The sequence below is a fragment of the Dipodomys spectabilis genome, unplaced genomic scaffold, assembly GCF_019054845.1.
Source record: "Dipodomys spectabilis isolate Male_0828 unplaced genomic scaffold, ASM1905484v1 ptg000006l, whole genome shotgun sequence".
Classification (NCBI taxonomy): Eukaryota; Metazoa; Chordata; class Mammalia; order Rodentia; family Heteromyidae; genus Dipodomys; species Dipodomys spectabilis.
The window spans coordinates 21,085,810-21,108,353 of NW_024870683.1; the positions used below are offsets into that span (position 1 = coordinate 21,085,810).

The 22,544-nt window shown below is 36.4% G+C and overlaps 1 protein-coding gene across 1 annotated transcript in view; it reads left to right on the forward strand.

The window, feature by feature from the left end:
• Nucleotides 1-3,999, forward strand: part of Kiaa1958 (KIAA1958 ortholog) — a 104,810-nt gene extending 100,811 nt beyond the window's left edge. Inside the window, exon 3 of the mRNA XM_042695118.1 lies at nt 2,655-3,999. Coding sequence (XP_042551052.1) covers nt 2,655-3,700 — 1,046 coding nt within the window. The 3' untranslated portion in view covers nt 3,701-3,999. The remainder of the gene's footprint in view (nt 1-2,654) is intronic.
• Nucleotides 4,000-22,544: the final 18,545 nt, after the last annotated feature.

Here is a 22,544-nt window from a genome sequence, read left to right on the forward strand (position 1 = left end):
CAGATAAATTTACATATAAGACATGAAGTACAAAAATAAAAAACGGTGACAAAAAGGAAAAAACAAAACAAAAATTGCAAAAAGTAACTTTAAAAAACTCTTCTTTCCATTTCTTAGAGTTCATTTCGATAAATATCATTTTATATGATCATATACAAATGATTTCACCTACATCAGCATCCATGTAATATAATAGATTTAATCATTGATTTGTAACTTTTGTTTGGATTCTCAGTCTGTTATACTCTTCCTCCAACATGTACCTTAGTAGATTTGCATAAACTCAGTCTCCTCGCTGATAATGAAGTTACATAGAAGATCCCATGTGAAAGTTGAGAAACTGGACATGTTTTCCCTAGCTTTGTCTGTGAATGTTTACTTCTTAGAAAGTCTTTGAAGGTGGGGCTGGGAAGTTGGCTCAGTGGTAGAGTGCTTGCCTTGCATGCCTGAGGCCCTAGGTTCGATTCCTCAAGCACCACATAAGCAAAAAGAAAAAAGCCGGAAGTGGTGCTGTGGCTTAAGTGCTAGCCTTGAGCTGAAGAGCTGAGGGACAGCGCCCAGGCCCAGAGTTCAGGCCCCACGACCGGACCCCCCCCCAAAAAAGAAAGTCTTTGAAGGTTAAAGACTGCTATGATAGATATTTCAACAAATAGCCAAAATAACCAGTATCCTGGCCCCTTTGGCTTTATGTATAAATAGTCAAAGAAGCCAACTGGTGAAAGGTTACCTCTAACTTGTGGTTTCCATGTTTTTGATGGAGAGATAGGAATCATTATTGTTGATACATGAGCAATTTCAACTGGGGAAAAATATTATAACTGAAAGTTTAAGTTTATTGAAGTATAAAATCTACTTTCTCTAGCCCTGGTGGCTCACGTCTGTAATCCTAACTACTTAGGAGGCTGCGATATAAAGATAGTGGTTCAAAGCCAGCCTGGTCAGGAAAGTCTACGAGACTATCTCCAATATACTACAAAGAAAAGGCCAGAAGTGGTGCTGTGGTAGAGTGCTAGCCTTGAGCCAAAAATGCTCAGTGCCTAGGCCCTGAGTTCAAGCCCCAGGACTGGCACCAAAACAAAACAAAACAAAACAAAACACCTACTTTCATATATTTGAATTTTAGAAATGTAAACTCAAAATTTTTAAATATCTTAACAATTAAGTAGAGTTTATTTTATAAAGCAATCTGTAGTTGAGCAATTCTGCTTTAGAATTGTCATTTTAAAATAACGTGGTTTTTCACAACTGTATTTAGTAATACAAAATATATATTTCATGAATAAAATTAGTTATTAGAAACTTTATTTTTATTACTGGGTGTGGTAATAACAGACTTTTAACCAAGTAGAGTTACAAATGATTGTGAAGTTTTCTCTACATGATTGGGAATAAACAAAATGCTTGAGGATCAGAAATTGTGTTTTTTGTTGTTTTAACTACTATGTTTGCCTCTCAAGAATCAATAGAAAAAACAACATCAGTGTGTTATCAACCATGTATCCTGGTTTTCTTTGTGCAATTCCATCTTTAGGGCTTCTTTTTGAGTTACCATATCTCACATAATAGTTGTGCTTGTTGTTCAAAAGTTTTTATTAGTAATGTTAAGTCCCAAGTTTAAATACTAACTAAAATAATACTATTTAAGTTATAGCATCAAACTTGTAAAAGAAAAAGAAGTAGGTAAAATAGAATAGGGTTTCCTCATAGGACTCAATAAAACTTTGTTTTTCAGAGTGTGGTCTCTGGAACCTCATTCTGAGAATAGAGGTACTGATTAAGATGCAAGTTCCTAGGACTGCCTCCAAGTAGCATGCATTTGTTTGGGCATCTTGACTAATATGAAGCATAGTGAACTCTATGAGACCAGCAGCATTCCTAGTCATAGGTGACCTAGTCATAAGCAACTCAGGTCTTTGAGGCAGAGTATAAATAATGAGTCAGAAAAAATAAAACATTGTATCCAAGAAAAGACATTTTGACTGATTGTAACAGCCTTGAAATTTTCACATTTTATCATTGCTTTATGCTAGCTGAGAAGTTGAGTCCTTTCTTTACTCAAAAAATACAGCTATTTTACTTATTATAAGTTATGGTCACAAACAAAATACTTATAAACTATGTCTGCCTGAGTTGGTAGAGAAGAGCAAATATCAAATGTACTGTCCTCAAACCTCCATTCAGTCATTTTAATACTATATTTCTAGGGATGTGTGAAAGTAAATGCACAGGTTCAGTAAAATAGTCCAGTACCACCTTCTGATTCCACAAGTGTAGGGATTCAGAATGCATCGTCAGCTCTCAAGTGGTCCTCCATTTATCCATAGGATAAATATCTGCCCCACATTCTCCCCCAAAGGAAGGCTGCCTCCAGTCTTATTCTTCCTGCAAAGAGTGACACACGACACAGTGACACCAGTGGACACGAGAAGTTCACTTTGATGGTTGTGGGCCGTTCTCTTGTCTAGAACATTGGTGAGACTGTCGTTGGCGTTGATAGTGTTGACCGATCTGTAAATACCATTGATGGTGATCTCTGTAAAATGGATCCTTCTTTCTCTTTTCGTTATAAAAGGAAACTTTATTTCAGAGTAGAAAGTGCATTGTCTGAACTCATCAACACCCTCTCTATCCCTCCCCTCCCCCGTTTGTTGCAGACCAGGATGAAAGAGCAGCTGAGCTCAGCAGGGAGCAGAATGAGAAAACCATCCGGAGCACGCAGACTGCGCTCCGCAATTTCCGGGAGTTCCTCATCTCCAAGTACCCTTCGGAAACCCGAGAGATTTATGTCATCCCTTGCAAGGAGTTGGATGCCTACCTTGCCTCTTTCTTTGTTGATGCCAGGCAGAAAGATGGGTCCGAGTACGAACCCAACAGCCTGGCGAATTATCAGTGTGGGCTAGAACGGTACCTGAAGGAACACAGGTATGGCTACAGTATCACCAGGGACAAGGAGTTTAAGCGCTCCCAGGAGGCCCTGAAACAGAAGCAAATCGAGCTCCGCTGCAAAGGCAAAGGAAACAAGCCGCACAAGTCCATGAAGCTCACCTTCGCGGATGAGCTCATCCTGCGCAAAAGAGGGCTGCTAAGCCGGTACAACCCGGAGGGTCTGCTCAACCTCGTCTGGCTCAACAACACGAAAGCCTTCGGCCACTGCACGGGCTTCCATGGGTCTACCTTGAAGTGGGGCGACATCCGGCTCCGAGTCACAGAAACGGGCCTAGAGTACCTGGAGTGGATGGGTCAAGACACTGGTGACCTGAACGCCAAAACCAAGAGAGGGGGCACGGACTCACGTGTGTATGCCACCCAGCACGCCCCACAGACCTGCCCGGTGCAGGACTATAAGGAGTATGCCCAGAGGCGGCCCCCTGCCATGCGCTATGAGGATGCCCCCTTCTACCTGTCCATCAAGCCAGTGGTGAACTTGGCGGCTCTGCACTGGTACAACTGCCAAGCCCTGGGCAAGAACAAGCTGGCCAAGATGGTGAAGACCATGTGCGAGAAGGGCAACATCCCCGGCAGGAAAACCAACTTCAGCGTGTATCAGAGCTGTAGCACCTTGTCGGAGGCCCAGAGCAACCAGCTGGTACTCATCTGCAACAACCTAAGCCAGCAGGCCGCCCAGTCAGTGGCCGGCCACTCCAACAGTGGCAATTTCATCGTCTCCGCCTCCTATGACTCCTCCTCAGACACTGCTTGACCAGGTGGCTTGAGCAAGAACCCAGTTTGATTATTGGGTCCTGAGAAACTGTGATTAACCACCACTCCTCCTTCCCTTCCGTCTGCCCTCAGTGTTAATTAACTTTATAAAAATATAAATATATAATATATTTTTTCTTTTTACAAATAAGACAGTGGCAATAGTTTAGTATTACTGCCATAGTATTTATAGCTTAAAAGCAAATATGTACTTGTGAGTGATTACATGTTAATTACTGTTACAGACTTGACAAAACTTTATCATGGTTCTCAGGCAACAGGAGAGAAAGAATTTGGTTTTTAAGAAAACTGTCAGAAAGGAAACTGAGAGTCATCTTAAACACTGTGTCCTCAACTCCTGCTTTTCCTCCCTACTTCTCCTCTCACTTTTGGTCTCCTTTACAAATGGCTTTATTTTTTTATTTTTTAAAATTCTATATTAATCAGTAGGAGACAACACTTTTACTACTCACACAAAATGGTATTCAGCCAGATCAAAGTATAAAATTGATATAAGCTGGACCTTGAATTATATATTCTTTTTAACTTAAGAGTTTTACCTCCTGTGCCTCATTTTTCACCATGTTGGAAAATCCAAATGTTTAGAGAATATCTTTCCTTTGGGGAGGGAAAGGGAGTTGAAGCAGACATAAAGGTGCCATCCTTTTTTTTTTTCTTTTGGAAGATATGTGATTTTAAAATAATATGCAAAGTCTGATATTGTGGCAAAAAAAAAAAAAGACTGTTACATGGTTCATTTTCACTGGTGTGTTGGACCTGGGCATAATGTTCCTTGTTCCCAGGTCAGTGTAAATGACAAGTTTGATTATCAGATTTGTAAGACATTTAAAACTACCAAAACTGTGAAAATATTCTCAAGCATTAGATTATATGTATATCAGGCATAAAGAGAAGGTAGAGAATGGAAGTCTTAAGGAAAAATCAAGAAGCACTAGTAGACAACAGGAAAACTTGTTCTTTTCAAAGCTCAGATCTCCTGAATAATTTGTAAATGTTAAATTCAGTCTCTTTTCTCTTAGGGGTTGCTTGACTCTGCATTTGAGATCAAAGGAATATTTATACTCACTTTAAGTAATGGTAGTTTATTACTAGGTTTAGCCAAATTCAAAATATTTTTGAAAATATGCAAATTTCTTCTAAAGCAAATATGAATGCATATATATGTGGTATCCTGGAGTTATAATAATAATAATAACTAATTTAGTCAGACATTTGTAATGGTTTTCCAGGATCTTTGTTTTTGAATCTTGCAGACTATGAATACATCAGTCTTCAAGATTCGAAGAATGATTAAGATCCTTCAAAAAAAAAATAAATTTAGACATTAACATCATAGTACAGCTGACCTAGACTCCTATCTGATACATTAACACACAAGGGGCTTCACATCTTAATTGATTTGTAGTAGCTTGACATCCTGTTAGGAGATATTTGTTCTTCTAGGTAACCTCATAATTCACATTAGCTAGGAAGGTAGATGGTTTTTAATATATTAATTCATTGCATGCTGAGGACAGATTTCCTTCTGATATGCTTTGCTAACTTGTCACAAAGATGAGCTTTTTCAGGGCTCTTTCTGTCACTAAGTCATAAGCACATAAAGACCTGTTCCTTTTATATAGCTCTGCAAAAGGAAATCTGCCATGGGCTCTGTGGGGTGGAATTAACTTCATTTTCATGATTTTCTCTTCACAGAGAAGCATCCATTTATTCATCTAGAAACAAGAAGAAAGGGAGATGATATATTTCTATATGTGTTATCTTAATATTTTCAACAATTTTGAAAAGAAAGTGAGTTATCTCCATTTTTGGTGAGATCACAATAAATCAATTAGATTGTAGGGAAAGAATGGTAATCTTTCATCTCACTCGAGCTTTTTCTATTCACTCTTTTAATACCAACTTGTAATTAGTTCCCAGTGATTTAAGCCAGAGATGGACAGAGTTATCTTTGAGCATCTTTCCATCTCTGAAGACTCATTAAAAGGGATGCTGTAATCTTTCACACCATGACACCATGACACACTGTGTGCACTAGCCCAGGCCCACCCCTGCTGCCATTCGTTTTAAATCAGCGTATCTTTCTCCCCATCCTGTTTACAAAACGTTCTTGTTTTCTTTATTCTAGAGCTTGTCCTCAAGTATACAAGACAGCCTACTTTAAGGAACTGTGTCTTTTAAAAATAAGGTTTTTTTTAATGTGGGCTAACTCACTGTTTAAAAGTCTCAATGAAACATTTTAAATGTTATTGTGTATTTTTTAATCGACATAATTCCTAAGTTATTGACATGTCTCTGACAGCAAAGAGTTTTGTTTCAGGACAGTAGGCAGTCAGTATGCACTGAAAGCAGAACTAGAAAACTCAAATCCCTGTGGTTTTTGAGGTACTGAAATGAAAATTGTCCTGCTTACTTATGCTGCATTTTCATTTACACAGATATAATTAAAGTTACTTATTTATATTTTGTTGTGGTAACTCGAACCAAATAGGAACATGTAGATTCAAAAAACTTGTGAAGAGTGGCTTATTAGAGGCACAGTCAAATTATAGTAACTTTTTGAGATAATTAAATTATGAAAAATCTGCAGCTACCTCTAAATTTTGTGTTCTGCTCTAAACAATACATAGAATATACCATTGCCAAATGAATTTTAACTTAAAATCACTAAACACTGTGACAGAGGTAGATGCCAAAAATCATATCTGCGCTTTAGTAAAAATGTAATCGTCTAAAGCAGGTGTTGACTACAACTGTACGTGCTGCCTTCTCAGGCCATTGTGTAGTTTGTACAGAAACAGTAAAACCATATTTACAGAGTTTACAACTTAAGGCCAATAATATAATAAATTCTCCGGTACCCTTCATATGACTATGGAAGTTTTTCATTGTGTAAAGCTGAGACACTGAACTCATCTGTCAGAAGTTGGATGATACACTTGCATAATTCAATTTTAATTCAATATGCATGTGAATATATTAGAAACCATAGATGTAATTTTTTTAAAACATAAACTATAACCATAATATTTGGAAAGGTTAGAGATATTTAGGGTATTTATCAAAGATAGCTTAGTTTTAAGATTCTGATTCTTGGTCAGTGTTCTTAGGATGGGTTGGCTGTTTCATAAATGCATATAACTACTAAAATGCTTATTTTATAACTTTTTCCTATCTTAACATTTCCCTATGTTAATTCATTTGCCTTAAGTTAAATCACTGCCTGATTTAGAAAAAAAATGGTCTGAAGTTTTTCCTGCATAGATTAGGTCTCTGGTTTTCAGTCATAGCTTAGCATCTGGAATCATTGGCTTTATTTATTGAGCAACTAGGATCTAGACCTAGGGAGAGGTACAGATAATTCCTGCTCTCAACCTTTTTTTTTTTTTAAGGCAAAAACAGTTCCAGCACTCAAAATGTAAGACACTGTAATGAAAGTTGTATTTTTGAGAGCCTAGAAAAAAGTTCTCTGCCAATACCATTTTGCATTGTCTTCCAAACTTTGTGTTCCTACAATCTGTTAGTTCTTCATTGAATATGTTGATTTTCTGTGGAGTACATACTATTTGAGCATTTTGTGGAGTATCTTTCTTAGAGTCTGTTTTAAAAATCAGAAAAAGGTAAAGCCATTTCTGTAGCATCCATTGTGTTCACATAAGTACACACATGCCTAAAAATGTAGAGATTTGTCATCAGTGTCTGTCGTTCGTTGAGTGCTTATAATGTGTTGTTTTGCCAGGTGCTTCTATGTTGTTGTTTTAGTTCTCATAATAATCCCTTTAAATAAGTATTAGTTCTCTTTTGCAAATGAGGAAATGAGAAGTAAAGGGAGTGAACTATGTCACAGTTAATCCATAAGACCATAGTTTCTGAAACTGGATCCAGATCTCATTAAGTTCTATCATTTCCTGCTTAGTTTGTGCTTCTCTAGTAAACCCTGGTGGTAAATTGTAAACACAGTCCACAGTATAATAAAATCATTACTATTCATTTGACTCCATATTTTGGCATGTTAGCAAAGCATTATTTAGGCCTTGTAACTGTACTTATTTTGAGACAAAACAATGAGCAAAGTCTACTTCCCCCTGGCCACTAGCTCTCAGAGAGCAGACATTTGTGTCATTATTTAACACTTTGTCCTGGTGATAGGTGAGTGTGTGTGTGTGAGCACAGGTGCACAAAGGATGAGATGCTTGATTGTTACTTGGTTTGTTTGTTTATTTTTACCACAAGTAAGGCCAAAAACCCAGTTTCAAGAGAGCTCCTTGTTAATTTTAGACAAGGTAGTTATAGGCAAAGGGAATGCCTCTCTACCTCCAATATTATAGGCAGATACTGCTATTGACCAGATAGGAAATACTGGTTGCCAGTCTTCCAAGGAGTTTGGTCTTGTCTACAAATTTGGTGCCAGTAGATTCTCAACTGAGGTATTTGGTTATTGATGTTTGTTTTAGAATAATTATGATTGCTACAGCAGAAAGGTTAGGGTGGGAGAGAATACTGTCATATGATTCCTAGAATTAGAAATAGACTGAAATTATTCGTGTTTTCTTGTAGGTTGATTTTCTCCACAGTTTAATATGAGATAAGCACTTCTGATTTTAATCCCCCTACTTTTTATTAATTTTCTATATGAAAGTAAAGCTATATTTTTATCCTTATTTCCCTAGCAAAAATACAGTTTTAATACATGATGTCTATAAACTAAAACTATGTTGTATAATGCAGAAAATAAATTTCCAAGCCTAAAGTAAAAATCAAGAGGAGTAAATAATAATTTATTGCACTAAGGTAATTTTTTCAGTCATTGAAGAGGAGTTTTAGGGGCTGAGGATATAGTTTAGAGGTAGAGTATGTGCTTAGCATGCACAAGTTCAATCTCCAACACAGTATAAATATCATAGTAGGTATAAATATTGCAAAATTAGCAATTTGGTAAATTTTTCCTAAATAGAATTCTTATTCAAGATTTATGTCTGGGTCTACTATATGATACAGTACAAACAGACCATTAGCAAGGTCATCCATTCTCAATATTTTTTATTTTTCCCCTAATGCATGATATTCAAATACTGCTTTGCCTTCCTACTTGGCACTGCCTGAGATGTTGTGTATAGATTTTCTTAAGGCAGAGTTATAGAGCTAGGATAAAATTTTCAGAGAACCTTATTTATCAAATAGAACTGGGATAAAGAGATACATGGGTGGTACACTTCTAGAGACAGAGCAAAGACAGGGGGTTGAGGATAATAATAGCAAATCACACACAACAATAATTTTATTTTTCTGTTTAGTGGTACTAGATTTTGAACTGCTGTGGGTTTAATAGCAAGGCAGTCACTCTGCCACTTGAATAAACACCTCCAACCTAGTTTACTTTTGATTATTGAGACAGAGTCTGGCTTTGGTCATTACATCCAGCCTTTCCTATTGAGATGCAATCTTGTGTACTTCAGTCTGGTCTCAAACTAAGAGTCTCTCAATTTTGCCTTCCTGAGTAGTTGGGCTGATTTCTTTTTTCTAAGCATTAAAAAGAAAGATACTCAGATGTGTTTATGATCTTACCTATTTGAAAATTGACACCCACCCATAAAAAAAGAAAAGGAAATTGATCAGTTAGGCCTGCCAAAACTGAGTGAAAGAACTGATTTTGTACTAAAGATTGTACTACTTTTAAGATAACATTTTAATATGTGAAATTGAGTTTTATGCAAACAATGAATGTTAAATTCTAATCATAGTATTACTTAAGTCTGAGTATTAAAAGAAACTCATTGTCTATGATGAATTATTATATTGGCTAGCCCTAGGAAGACCTAAGAAGTCTTACAGTTTTCCAATGCTGAAAAGAATAGGTGAACCATGCTGTCCCTCCAGAGAGCAGGGGAAGGAAAAGGAGACAAGAATGGGGGAAAAATCTTCAAACACACATTCCCTGGGAATTTTTTCCACGTGTCCCTTCCTTCTGTGACACTCTAGATCAAATGAGCTGCTCTTATATCAATTATGCATCCTTTAGGTATGCTGACTGGAAAGTAAAACTGAAAATATCTCATTGACCTCAGTCTTCTTTTCCAAAAGAATAAACAGCCTCTAAGCTGGGCTGAATGTCCAGGTGCTCACACCTTGTTAGAGTTACTGCAGGATGAGCATCCTAGCACTCTTGGTGTTATGTTCCTATATAAATTAAAGATCTATAAAATTTAGGGAGGAAAAACAACTCTGGAACTCTGAGTTAGAAAAAGCGTATAAAAGAGTATCTCTTTTTTTTCTTTGTAAATTTTAATTGTTTTCTAAACCCTCAATTTTTCACTGAGTAGATTCAAGCTGCCACTTTGCAAATAAGCTGGTTTTGAATGTGAAATTTCAATTTTCATTTTATAGTGTCATATCTTGATTTTTAGCAACTTCTTATGAAACTTACTAGGATAATCTCTAAACAATTGTTTTAATGGATCTCTCTCAACCTGTTCCACTTATATTTAGTTCTCAATTATGATTGTGAAACAAACTGATCATAAAATATTTGAATTCCAATGATAGATTATGAAGTAAAAAGTAAATTTCTATTTACATTATAATGTGAATTAATGTGTATATTTACATAGCTATATTACTGATTTGAGGTCAGTCTGCAATATATTCTTTAAATCTGCAGTACATTTTTTAACATCATACTTCAAGACTTAGACATCCTCTGTCAAGAGAATCAAATTTCTGTCAACAAAAATTGGATGTTTCTTGAGTATATTGATTTAGAACTAGTAAAGAAACAAGGGTAACGAACAAAGGAAATTCAAAGCAAAGACACAGAAATAAAAAGTATTTCTCATTCTGTCTTGCTTTTTTTTCTGAAAAAAGTCAAGCACAAATACAAATTTCACAGATTTTTAGTTTTTAAATTATATTTACTAGATCATATTTGAGAAAAATGGAAGAATATCAAGAAAAGGTACAATGTAATTATTAGTCTTTTGTGCAGCAATGAATTTGGCTACACTTATAACATTTGTTTTGTATTACACTGGAATTAGAAAGCATTTTACCTTTATGCATTCATTCCAAGAGCTTAAAAAATGCTTTGGCACAATTTATTTGTTTATAGTAAGTAGAATCAGGAAGACATCAGCAATATACAATCTTAACAGTAATTGTGCATATAGTATTTTAGTGATTTTTATGCCTGCTTATTTTCTAAAATCCTTACATTTTATAAATCAAAAACCTTCATAGTGTCACTACAAGTTAATTTATAATTGATTATTTATATTGAATAAAGTACCAGATCCACATTTACTATTAGTCTACGTAGATTAACCTTATCTAACTGAACTTTTCTATCTATAATCTACAATATCTACACTATTCCAACTTTTTAAATAGCATTTTTAATGGAAGAACTTCTGTTTTATAAAGCATATAAAGCCAAAAACCATTACAATTTCTATGCATTATATGGTGTTCAGTGATGTCATTTTTGATATTTTGCATGTTCTAGGTGCTCTTTCATATCTGTGTAGTGTTCATGTGGAATTGTCAACCATTGCTACTGTCACTTATTGCAGTTAAGCTGGAGAATGGTGCTTCAAGGCTGTGCCAGTCAACATTTGTATGTGGGACTTGAGAAAATATGTACTTTGTTGTTTAATATTTTGAGCCAGAACTTAATGGCTTCTACAGAAGGAAATATTGTAGTTGTCAAGTGGTGCCAAACTTGAATGTCTTGATTTATCTGTGTCATTCCAGACTAGGTCAGCTTTTTTTCCAACTTTGCTAATTGTTTGTAAAAAGAGAAAGAAAGTGCAAAGTCTGAACTCTTCCGGTACTCCTATCCCTTGTATCTTTGCTCCTTTTTTCTTCCTTTAGACACTTGTGCACCTTACAGAAAAACCCACTAGAGGAGTTGGGGATTTAGCTCAGTGGAAGAACACTTGCCTGGCAAGTGCAAGACCTTGAGTTTGGTCCTCAGCTCTGGAAAAAAAAGAAAAGAAAAACCCACTAAAATGACCAGGGGAGGGGGCATCATAATTTTCCCATATCTAACTAGATCAGTTTAGGTTGAAGTGGGTATCAAATAACTGTGGGATACATAGATTAATTTAGTTGGCTATCATGGCTTGTTGTTTTGAGTTGTATTTAACAAGAATATTTAGTGATCACAGTCTGCTTTTGAGAGACCACTGATTTTGCATTCTATATCTGTATAGACTTCCTGAGTTGCTTATTGGCGACCTGTTTGGTAAAAATCCTGGTAGTTTTCATTGTGGGCCTGAACAGCTCCAAACTATGTTTTAACAGATGAACTCCACTGTTAAAGTTCAACATGGGAGAAATATCATTTTACTTATTAAAAATAAGGAAAAACTATCAAAATACTAAGGCTACTTCCTGGGGGGGGGGGATTTTTTACCTTTCTATTGTTACTATAAAGGTGATATATGAAGTGGTTACAATTACGTAAGTCAGGTAATGAGTACATTTCTTTTTGGACAACATTACCCAAGAAGGCTGCTATAGCACCATTCCAAAATGCCTCACTTAGTGCAAGGTTTTCTATCAGTTCAGTGGGTTTATAATTACAAGGGTCCTTTAATGAAGGGGTGATCTTCTGAATTATATAGAGGCTTTGTGTGACTGTCAGAGACATAGCGACAGCTATCGCTCTATTTGGATACATTGCTGCTGAAATTACTGATTTAATTCTAAGAATATAAAATTAATTCATCAAGCCTCCACACACAGTTCTTTGCTTAAAAGAAAGGCAGATTTTAACTATGAGCTTTTCCTCCAGAATATGCTTTAAACATTTACCCATCAATGAGGTGATAAAGCAATAAAAAGAAATTCAATTATGTATGATTTAAAGAAGGGCTGCCTTTGTCTATTGGCCTCCAGGGTCACACAAAAGCATTTGTTGATTACTGCATAAGAAGTTTGCAAGCAAAGCCTTTACCAAGAATTTCTTTTATATTTTGGACGCCAAAGATTGTGACATAATATAGCCTGATGAGTACCAGTTTCTTGTAGATAGCAACAGGCACACGTGTTTAAATCTTGCTCTTGGATTTTCTCCCTCCTTTGAGTCTTCTCTATATTTTGTATATCTCTTTGTCCTGAGGCTTTTATGCCTAAGGCAATTTTTATCAAAATACATATATATATATATTTATTAGGTTTCTAATTTATAGCGTTTCCATCTCCCCTGCCCCACTTCACGACTAAACATTCTCACTGCTAAAGACAGTTTTTCCAGAATAGCCTCCTGATGAGTAATGGAGTAAGTAACAGTTTGTACATTTTACATTATAATATGAAAATAGAACTATAATGCCATTGCCTGAAAGCTAGTGAGACAGTGGATACTTAATTGTGTGTGTGTGTGCACACGCACCTGTGCGCATGTGTACGCATATGCATGCTAACATACATGCCAATACCTAGGTTTAAACTCAGGGCCTCTTGCCCTCACTTGACTTTTTGTGTTCACAGCTCGTGCTCTACCACTTGAGCCACAATTCTACTTCTGATTTTTACTGGTAACTGGAGATAAGAATTGAGGATTTGTCTGCCCTAGCTGGTTTCAAACTGTGATTCTCAGATCTCAATCTCCTGAGTAGTTAGGATTTATAGGCATAAGCCACTGGGGCCTACTGTGGATGAATTTCTTCTAATTTAACAGAATCACTCTGTGATTCATCTCTGTTAAAATGAAGGCGCTGCATGGTTTTGCAAAATAAATGCTGCATTCACCAATATGTTTAAGGTTCCTTTTAACTTTCACTTAGAAGTTAGTTGGGAACAAAAAGACAGGTTTATCATTTTAAGAGCAGACATATGTTTAGAAATATAACCACAGTTAATATTTAGAAAAACCTATGAGAAAAGATAGCTTGTACTGTATGTACTGTACTGTTCTTTGAGAGTACATTTGCTTTTCCCTAATTTGATGGAATGTCTTTTTTCTGTGTATTTTCTGATCTCTTGGCCTCTAACTGGGTTATGTGGAAGAAAGCACTTATGTGTCAGTTTCACTGAAATCATATTGAAAACTTTTTAAGCTGCTACATTGTGAAAGGAAGAGGAGAAAGGTGAATTGAACTGGAGGGAAATATTGTTAATGTATTAAGACATGTGGCTTTGGTGCTCTTGGTCAGCTAACCCTCTGCCAGTTGACACTTGTAACAATATGAACCTTTTTTTTGTTGTTAATAAAAGTATATAGTACTGTTTTCTTTTTCTTTTTTCTTTTGCTTCTCACTGATCTTTTACACTAAGATGTGTTCATTTGTATCAGCTCATTGTTTTTGCTTCATATTTGTCTGTGTGCTTGTATTCTAAATAAAGTTCTAGTTTTGTGTCCCAGTAGTCTATTCCATTGTATGTATAACGTTTGCCTCTGATGTACTGTAATTATTGTTCTTAATATTTGTTGGTACACCTACCATTTATGGAAATAAGAAAAGCAGTCCAATAAAATCAGCTAATGTGTGTCAATAATGTCTCTAAATTGAGTGCATGCTTTAGTCACAGTATTTTGTCTGTATTTGAGTATGATGACCAGTCTTTGTTCACTTAATAAATTGTTTTCTGTAAAGCTGGCTAATTTTTGTAACTCCAATAAGCTATTTATAAGACAAATTGAACCACATTATGAAAGAAAAAAAATCTATTCACCTGGACTTTTGAGTAATCCCAGTATATAGTTATTGTACTGAGCTACACAGGTACAGGGATACTTCTAGCCTCTGATGAGGGGGAGAAGTAAGCATTTGTGCGCATGTAGAGTCTTGCAGCTGTTAAGAATTGATGGCTGATTTAGGCTTCTTAGAGCCCCAGGCTGAAAACTCTGTTTATGGAGCAGAAATCACTGCCATACATAGTAAACTGGGTATCTTGTCTTTCTCTCTGTAGAGCTCTGCTGGCTATTTTTTCTTCATCTCCAGTATTCTTGTCAGCTGCTTTTTAAAGTAGGTACAAAGTTATGCCAAACTAAGGAGATGTTAGATAGTAGACTTACTTTTAGAAAAAAAAAATCTTTATTCAGATATAATTCTCCATGTGTCATCTTGCATTTGGCATGTAGGGCATTGTTCTTCAAGCAGAATAGGAATAGCTCCTCAATTATGGCTAGGTTGGCTAACTTTAGGCAATTTGTTGTTTTATAAAAGTAATTTATGTTGTATTGAAAATGCAGAAGAATTACTATATTTTCAGTAAAGAACTCATCATTAAACACACTTGCAAGTTATACATTTAAAATGTGGGGCTGGCAATGTGACTTAGTTGTAGAATGCTTGCTTAACATTCGTGAAGCCCTGGGTTCAATTCCTCATAAATAGAAAAAGCTGGAATTGGTGCTGTGGCTCAAGTGGTAGAGTGCTAGCCTTGAGCACAAAGAAGCTTCGGGACAGTGCCTAGGCCCTGAATTTAAGCCCCAGTACTGACAAAAAAAAAAAAAGTTGGACTGGGAAGGTGGCTCAGTGGTTAAAGCGCTTGCCTTGCATGCCTGAGGCCCTGGGTTCGATTCCTCAGCACCACATAAGCAAAAAAAAACAAGCCGGAAGTGGCGCTGTGGCTCAAGTGGTAGAGCGCTAGCCTTGAGCTGAAGAGCTGAGGGACAGCACCCAGGCCCAGAGTTCAGGACCCATGACCGGACCAAAAAAAAAAAAAAAAATGTGATTGGTGGCAGGGAATATGGCTTAGTGGTAGAGTGCTTACCTAGCATGCATGAAGCCCTGGGTTTGATTCCACAGTACCACATATGCAGAGAAAGCTGGAATTGGTACTGTGGCTCAAGTGGTAGAATGAACCAAAGCAGCTCAGGGACAGTGCCCAGGCCCTGAGTTCAAGTCCCAGGACTGGCAAAAAATAAATAAAAATGTGGTTGATATTACTTCTTTGCTAAGAAAAGAATATGACAGTTCAACTTGAGGAGTATTTACCTACAAGTCAGAAAATGTTTATTCTAAAGTTTTATTTTAAAGTTATTCATCATGAAGATTTGGGGAGTTAAAATGAATATATATAAAATACTTAATGTTGTTGATTTATCATCTCAAAAAATAATTTAAAAAGTAAACTGAATTTTGTGGAAAACAACTGTGATCCTCAGATCTCAGCCTCCTGAGTAGATAAAATTATGAGTGTGAGCCACCACTGTCTGGCTCTAGATTAGAACTTTTAACATTTTGGTGTTTTATTTTGGAGTTTCTCCACCCATAAATAATATTCAAAAATTGTCATTAAATTATATCTTCTTGGGCTGGGAAGGTGGCTCAGTGGTAGAGCGCTTGCCTTGCATGCATGAGGCCCTGGGTTCGATTCCTCAGCACCACGTAAGCAAAAAGAAAAAAGCCAGAAGTGGCTCTGTGGCTCAAGTGGTAGAGTGCTAGCCTTGAGCTGAAGAGCTGAGGGACAGCGCCCAGGCCCATAGTTCAGGCCCCATGACTGGATCAAAAAAAAAAACAAAAAAACAAATAAATTATATCTTCTTTTTTTTTATGGGTCCAGTCGTGGAATCGAACCGAGGGCCTCAGGCATGCAAGGCAAGCGCTCTACCACTGAGCCACCTTCCCAGCCCTCATTAAATTATATCTTGTACGTTTGTAAGTGATCTCTAATATTTGAAAATGGGTTGTTGCTACATAATATTCCATTGCACAAATGTGCCAAGACCTATTTTACTTTTGATGGATTGAATTTGTTTACAGTTCTTACTTTAAATTTTTTTTTTTTTTTTGGTCAGTTGTGGGGCTTGAACTTTGGGCCAAGATGCTGTTCCTCAGCTCTTCATCTCAAGGCTAGTTGCTCTACCACTTGAACCACAGTGCCACTTCCAGCCTTTTCTGTTTATGTGGTGCTAAGGAATGGAACCCAAGGCCTCATGCATGCAAGGCAAGCGCTCTACCACTGAGCCACCTTCCCAGCCAGTCCATGAAATTCTTATTTCCAGTTAACCAACAAGAAAGCCAAAAATGGAGCTGTGGCTCAAGTTACCAGTAGAGTGCTTGTCTTGAGCACAGATGGTCAGGAACAGTGTCCAGGCCCTGAGTTCAAACCCCAGGGCTGCCCCCACCAAAAAGTTTACTGTTAAAAAAAAACTCTTTGCACATACATTTCTTTTATAATCGCTAATGTAATTCTTAGGATAAATTCCCAGAAGAGGGAATTTTAGGCCAAATTATAAGAACATTTGATTTTTTTTTCCATAGCCAAAGTCCTAGTGATTTTTTAAATATCATTCAAATATAAAATGTTCATCCTTACTGTAAAACTGAAAGTCTCATGAAGCTAAGGTGATATTTAGAAATATAGTCATAAATAGATGGTTTGAATCTTATTTTTCTCATAAGAACTGTAATCATGTTGTGCTATTTTCTTAGAATGAGTTTTCTTTTTAACCTAGATATATACTGTGAACTTATTTTCATGTTAACATGTAGAAGAGTAGCATAATTTGTAATAATGCATAAAAATTTGTGTACTCAATCATTACTAATGGATTTTTTGGTGGACATCTTTATTTTTGTATACTTATGTATTTTTTCATTTAGCTAATACTTGCCCACCAGAAAAGTCAGAAGTAAAGCTATCACTCATATAGTATAGTGCTACCATTGAGCATAAAAGCTAAGGGATGGGGCTGGGAAGGGGGCTCAGTGGTAGAGCACTTGCCTTGCATGCATGAGGCCCTGGGTTTGATTCCTCAGCACCACATAAGCAAAAAGAAAAAAGCCAGAAGAGGCACTGAGTTCAAGCCCCAAGAACAGCACTGAAAAAAAAAAAAAGTTGGGCTGGTGTGGACAGATGTGTCAGACCTCTTTTTTTTCTTTCTTTTTAAACTATTTTTGCTAGTCTGATACATAATACATAGATTTCATTTTAATGGTAATATCTGGCTTATTAATGTGTTTCATTACTTATATTTCTTTTGTGAATAATTGCTTATTATTTCCTGAGATAATCATCTTTTCTTCATTGATTTGTAGAATCTTTTCATAAGTCCTTTGTCATTATGTTTTCTAAGTATTTTATCTAGTTCTGTATATTGACTTTAAAATCTTCAATGCAGAAATTTTTTAATGTTTTAGTTATCTGATCTGTTCATCTATTTCTTATAGCTTCTAGACTGTGTCATGCTGAGAAAGGCCTTTCCTCGCTCCCAAAGTCATGAAAAATCATTATCTTTATAGAAACAATTTTTTAAGCCATTTAGAAATTGAGGGTAGAGGACTTAGGAAATAGAAACCTAAATTTGCTTTTGTTGTTGCTTTTTCAGTGTATTGGTTCAAACTAATGAAGAGCCTGTCCTTTCCCCAACAGTTTGAATTAGTCTTGATTATATACTCAATTTGCATATTTACATAACCAAGCTCTCTGATGTAGCACTGATTGGCCTGTTTCTTTACCAGTAATCTATAGTTTAAACTATTAGTCTTAGGATACATTTTCATATCTTTTAGGACAAAAATCTTAATTATTAGTTTCATAATCATCTTTTTAATACATAGACTCCTTTAAACTTTGAACCTGCCTGATAAGTAACAACAAAAGGGAGTAAACTAAAATTATAGTGAATTTAGAACTTCTTGAATATCTCTAGGTACATGGTATTATAATTCTTATTGGGAAAAATATAATTTTAATGGTTTTGAGGCAAGTTTTCTTACTGAATTGTACTGGATAATGAACAGTCATTGAAAGTATAGCTTTGTTAATGTTCATAAAGCAAACATATTGCTATATTACCACCTAAGGTAAGACAGAATTATCTGAACCCCAGAAGCTTTCCTCATGTGCTTTCCCTGTTGTTATATCCCTAAGACAACCACTACACTAACCTTTATACTCAAGTAATTTTGTAGTTTTAAATTGCTTGTGTAATTCATTTTTATGAACCTAGCTTGCCTTTTTACTTCTTGATGCCTTGTTTTTGTTGTTGTAGTTGCTTGGTCATAGGGCTTGAACTCAGAGCCTGGGTGCTGTCCCTGTGCTTTTTTGGGCAAGGCACCACTTTGAGCCACAGCTCCACTTCAGGTTTTCAGTTGGTTAATTGGAGAGGAGTCTCACAGAATCTGGGCGCTGGTTGTTCATGCCTGTAATCCTAGCTACTCAAGAGGATGAGATCTAAGGATCATAGTTCGAAGACAGCCTGGGCAAGAAAAAAATCTGTGACTCTCATCTCTAATTAACCACCAGAAAACTGGAAATGACACTGTGGCTCACAGTGGTAGAGCACTAGCACAGAAGCTCAGGGAGAGAGCCCAGGCCCTGAGTTCAAGTCCTCAAACAACCAAAAAAAAAAAAAAAAGTCGACTTTCCTGCCACGGCTGGCTTCAAACCATGATCCTCAGGTCTCAATCTCCTGAGTAGATAGGATTACAGGCATGAGCCACCAGCACCCAGCTCTTGAGTTTTTAGTTTTGTTTTTTAATAGAAATACATGCCTTTTTTTTTTTGTCAGTCCTGGGGCTTGAACTCTGGGCTGGGTGCTGTCCCTCAGCTCTTCAGCTCAAGGCTAGTACTCTACCACTTGAGCCACAGCACTACTTCTGTGTTTCTGAGTGGTTTATTAGAGATAAGAGTCTCACAGACTTTTCCTGCACGGGTTGGCTTTGAACTGTGATTCTCAGATCTCAGCTTCCTAAGTAGCTAGGATTACAGGCATGAGCCACCAGTGCCTGGTTCATGCTTTGCGTTTTAATGAAACTGATTTTATCAATGTTTTATTTATGTAGTAGTGATTTTAATGCCATTTAAAAATATTTAGGTGATCTCTTCTAATCCTTTTAAGTTTTATTTTGCCATTCAAATTTAGTTCACAGGTCATTTACATTTTTGTTGTTATTGTTTATAAGGTAGGGATTCAGTTTTCTCTTACTGTTGTAATGATTTTTGTAATTGTATTTCATTCTTGTAGTGTGTGTGTGTGTATATATGTGTGTGTGTACCAGGCCTGGGGTTTGAACTCAGGGCTTGGCACTGTCCCTGAGCTTTTGTGCTCAAGGCTAGTACTCTGCCACTTTGAGCCATAGCTGCACTTCTGGTTTTCTGGTAGTTAATTGGAGATAAGAGTCTCAACAGCCTTTCCTGCTGGGTGTGGCTTTGAACCACAATTCTCAGATCTCAGCCTCCTAAGTAACTAAAGTTAAAGGCATGAGCCAATAGCATCCCACTAGTTCTTGTAATTTTATGAGAAAGTTATGTTATCACTTTTTTTAACTAGCAGAGTCTTATAGATTTGACATTTTTCTTAAATGCTAAAAAAATTTACTGATGAAATCCATTTGCATCTGTTGGTTTTTTGATGGGCTTTTTAATTATACTCAGTTTCTTTTATGTATAAAGAACTATTCAAATTTTATATTTTTATTTGTTAAAGCTTTGGACTTTCTAGATATTTGTACATTTCATCCAAATTTTCAGATTTATTGGCATCAAGATATTCATAATATCTTATGCGGTGTCTTAAGCTATCTGTATGATCTGTAGTGATAATCCTCCTTTCATTTTTATATATTTCCCCTTTTTTTTTTTTTTTTGCCAGTCCTGAGGCTTGAAGTCAGGGCCTGGACACTATCCCTGAGATTCTTTGTGCTCAAGGCTAATGCTCTACCACTTAACCCACAGCGCCACTTCTGGCTTTTTCTGAGTAGTTTATTGCAGATAGGAATCTCAGACTTTTCTGCCTGAGCTGGCTTTGAACCGAGAACCTCAGGTCTTTGCATCCTGAGTAGCTAGGATTACAGGCATGAGCCACCAGTGCCTGGCTGCTTTTCTCTTTTTTAATCTTTACAGTTTTCAAATTTCATCTTTTTAAATTTTCATGTAGCATTACTTTTCTAAAAATTTATATATGTCCTTCCTGTTCACTGACTTTTGTTATTATTTCCTTTCTCGTACTTTCTGAGTATACTTATGTTTGTTGTTTTTTTTTTTGTAATAATCTTAGTGATATTCAACCATACTTCTCAATCTATTTAATGCTATTATCTTTTGTTTAGAGATACAATTAACAGCATCTTAGATCATTGATATGTTTGTTGTCATTCAGTTTGAAATATAATCCCATAGATTTTCCCCCTTTCTTCAGAAGTAAATTATTCATTATATGTAAATATATACTTTTGCTTATGTATTTATATTTTATATGCATATTTAAGTTTTCCAATATCTTTTTTTCCTATTTCTTCCTTTACAGTGATGTTTACTCTTTTTTAAAAGATTAATTCTGCTTTTGTATCATTCTAATAATATGTTTGTGATTTTTTGTTTATTTCCTGAATGAACTAATAGTGGTAGGGAGATGTGAATAGGGAATGTAGTATAAGGCTTGTGACTTTCATGCCTTTGATTTTCCCTGACTTGCAGGTCATATTAATTTGTGTGCTCACCCTTTAAAATTGAGGTCTAGATTATTATTGTTGGTAGCTGATTAGAAGTTCTTATTTGAGACATTTGGGCTGAGCCTACTTCTGCAGGTAATAGTTGACCACAGTACTGTTCAGGTGAGCTTCACCCAGCCTTCATCAGTCACTGAAGAAGTGTTCATAAAGAGGTTTGATTTCAAGGCACTCACTGGATGCAAGCTGGGATGTGGAGAACTCAGTTGTAGATAGAAGGAAAAAAAGTGTTATGTGAGATACATGTGCATTCAGGGTATTCTTTGTTACTTTTCTTTTGTCTTAGGGGTCCATTTGAACTTCCAGAGTTACCTGGGGCAATACTCACTTTTCTCTGTGACCTTAGACGTAGCCTTCTGCAGCAGATTCTCCTCACGTCACACAACTGTGTGCTACCATCTGTGCTAGTGGAAAATGTTCTAAGGTCATATCTGGCAGTCCTTAGATACACCATATCCTGTGGTCCATTCCCACTCCCAGCTCTTCCTACCTTGGAAGCACTCTCAAGTTTTTCCTTAATAGTTCCCCTTTTTCCTTTAGTCAGTGTATTTCTCCAGCAATATAATCTCCTAAAAGTTTCCTCAACAGCATATCATGGCAATTTCTACTGCCAAGATTTTTTCAAGCCGTGTGTTAATACGTAAATGTAATTTAATATGAATTCTAACTATGAAAGAACAATATAGTTGTTTTCACACAATTCCTTTCTCTTTGTGTATGCACATAAGCATTCTTTATACAACTATCGATTTGGATTTTGGCTTCCATTTTTCATGTACAGTCCCTGTTTCTGATAAAAAATGAAGCAAGTGAAAGTATTTAAACACTGTGTAGTTGTTTAGTGTTACAATTAAACTTAAATCATCTTGTGTGAAACTGTAGTTGTTAGAATGAGTCAGACTTAGTTGTCCAAAGTGAAGGTTAATTTGAGAAAGTTTGGAGAACAAGATATTTTCTTTTTTTTTTTTTTTTTTGGGTCCGGTCGGGGGGCCTGAACTCTGGGCCTGAGCGCTGTCCCTCAGCTCTTCAGCTCAAGGTTAGTGCTCTACCACTTGAGCCACAGCGCCACTTCCAGCTTTTTTCTTTTTGCTTATGTGGTGCTGAGGAATCGAACCCAGGGCCTCGAGCATGCAAGGCAAGCGCTCTACCACTGAGCCACCTTCCCAGCCCCGAACAAGATATTTTCTTAAGCACAAATAGATAATAATATCTAACTTGTATCAACTGGGAATTTTACCCTATAGTACCTGATCCCTATGTTGTAGTATCCAGAGCAGAGTCAACCCCAGTCCAAGTCCTGACTTTGCCTTTTCCAAACACTATGGCTTCAGTAGCCCAGGGATTTGCACCGAGGAGACCTCACTAAATACTGCCTGAGTCAATGTATGAAGTTACTTAAATGTATAAGGTTCAGTTTCCTTG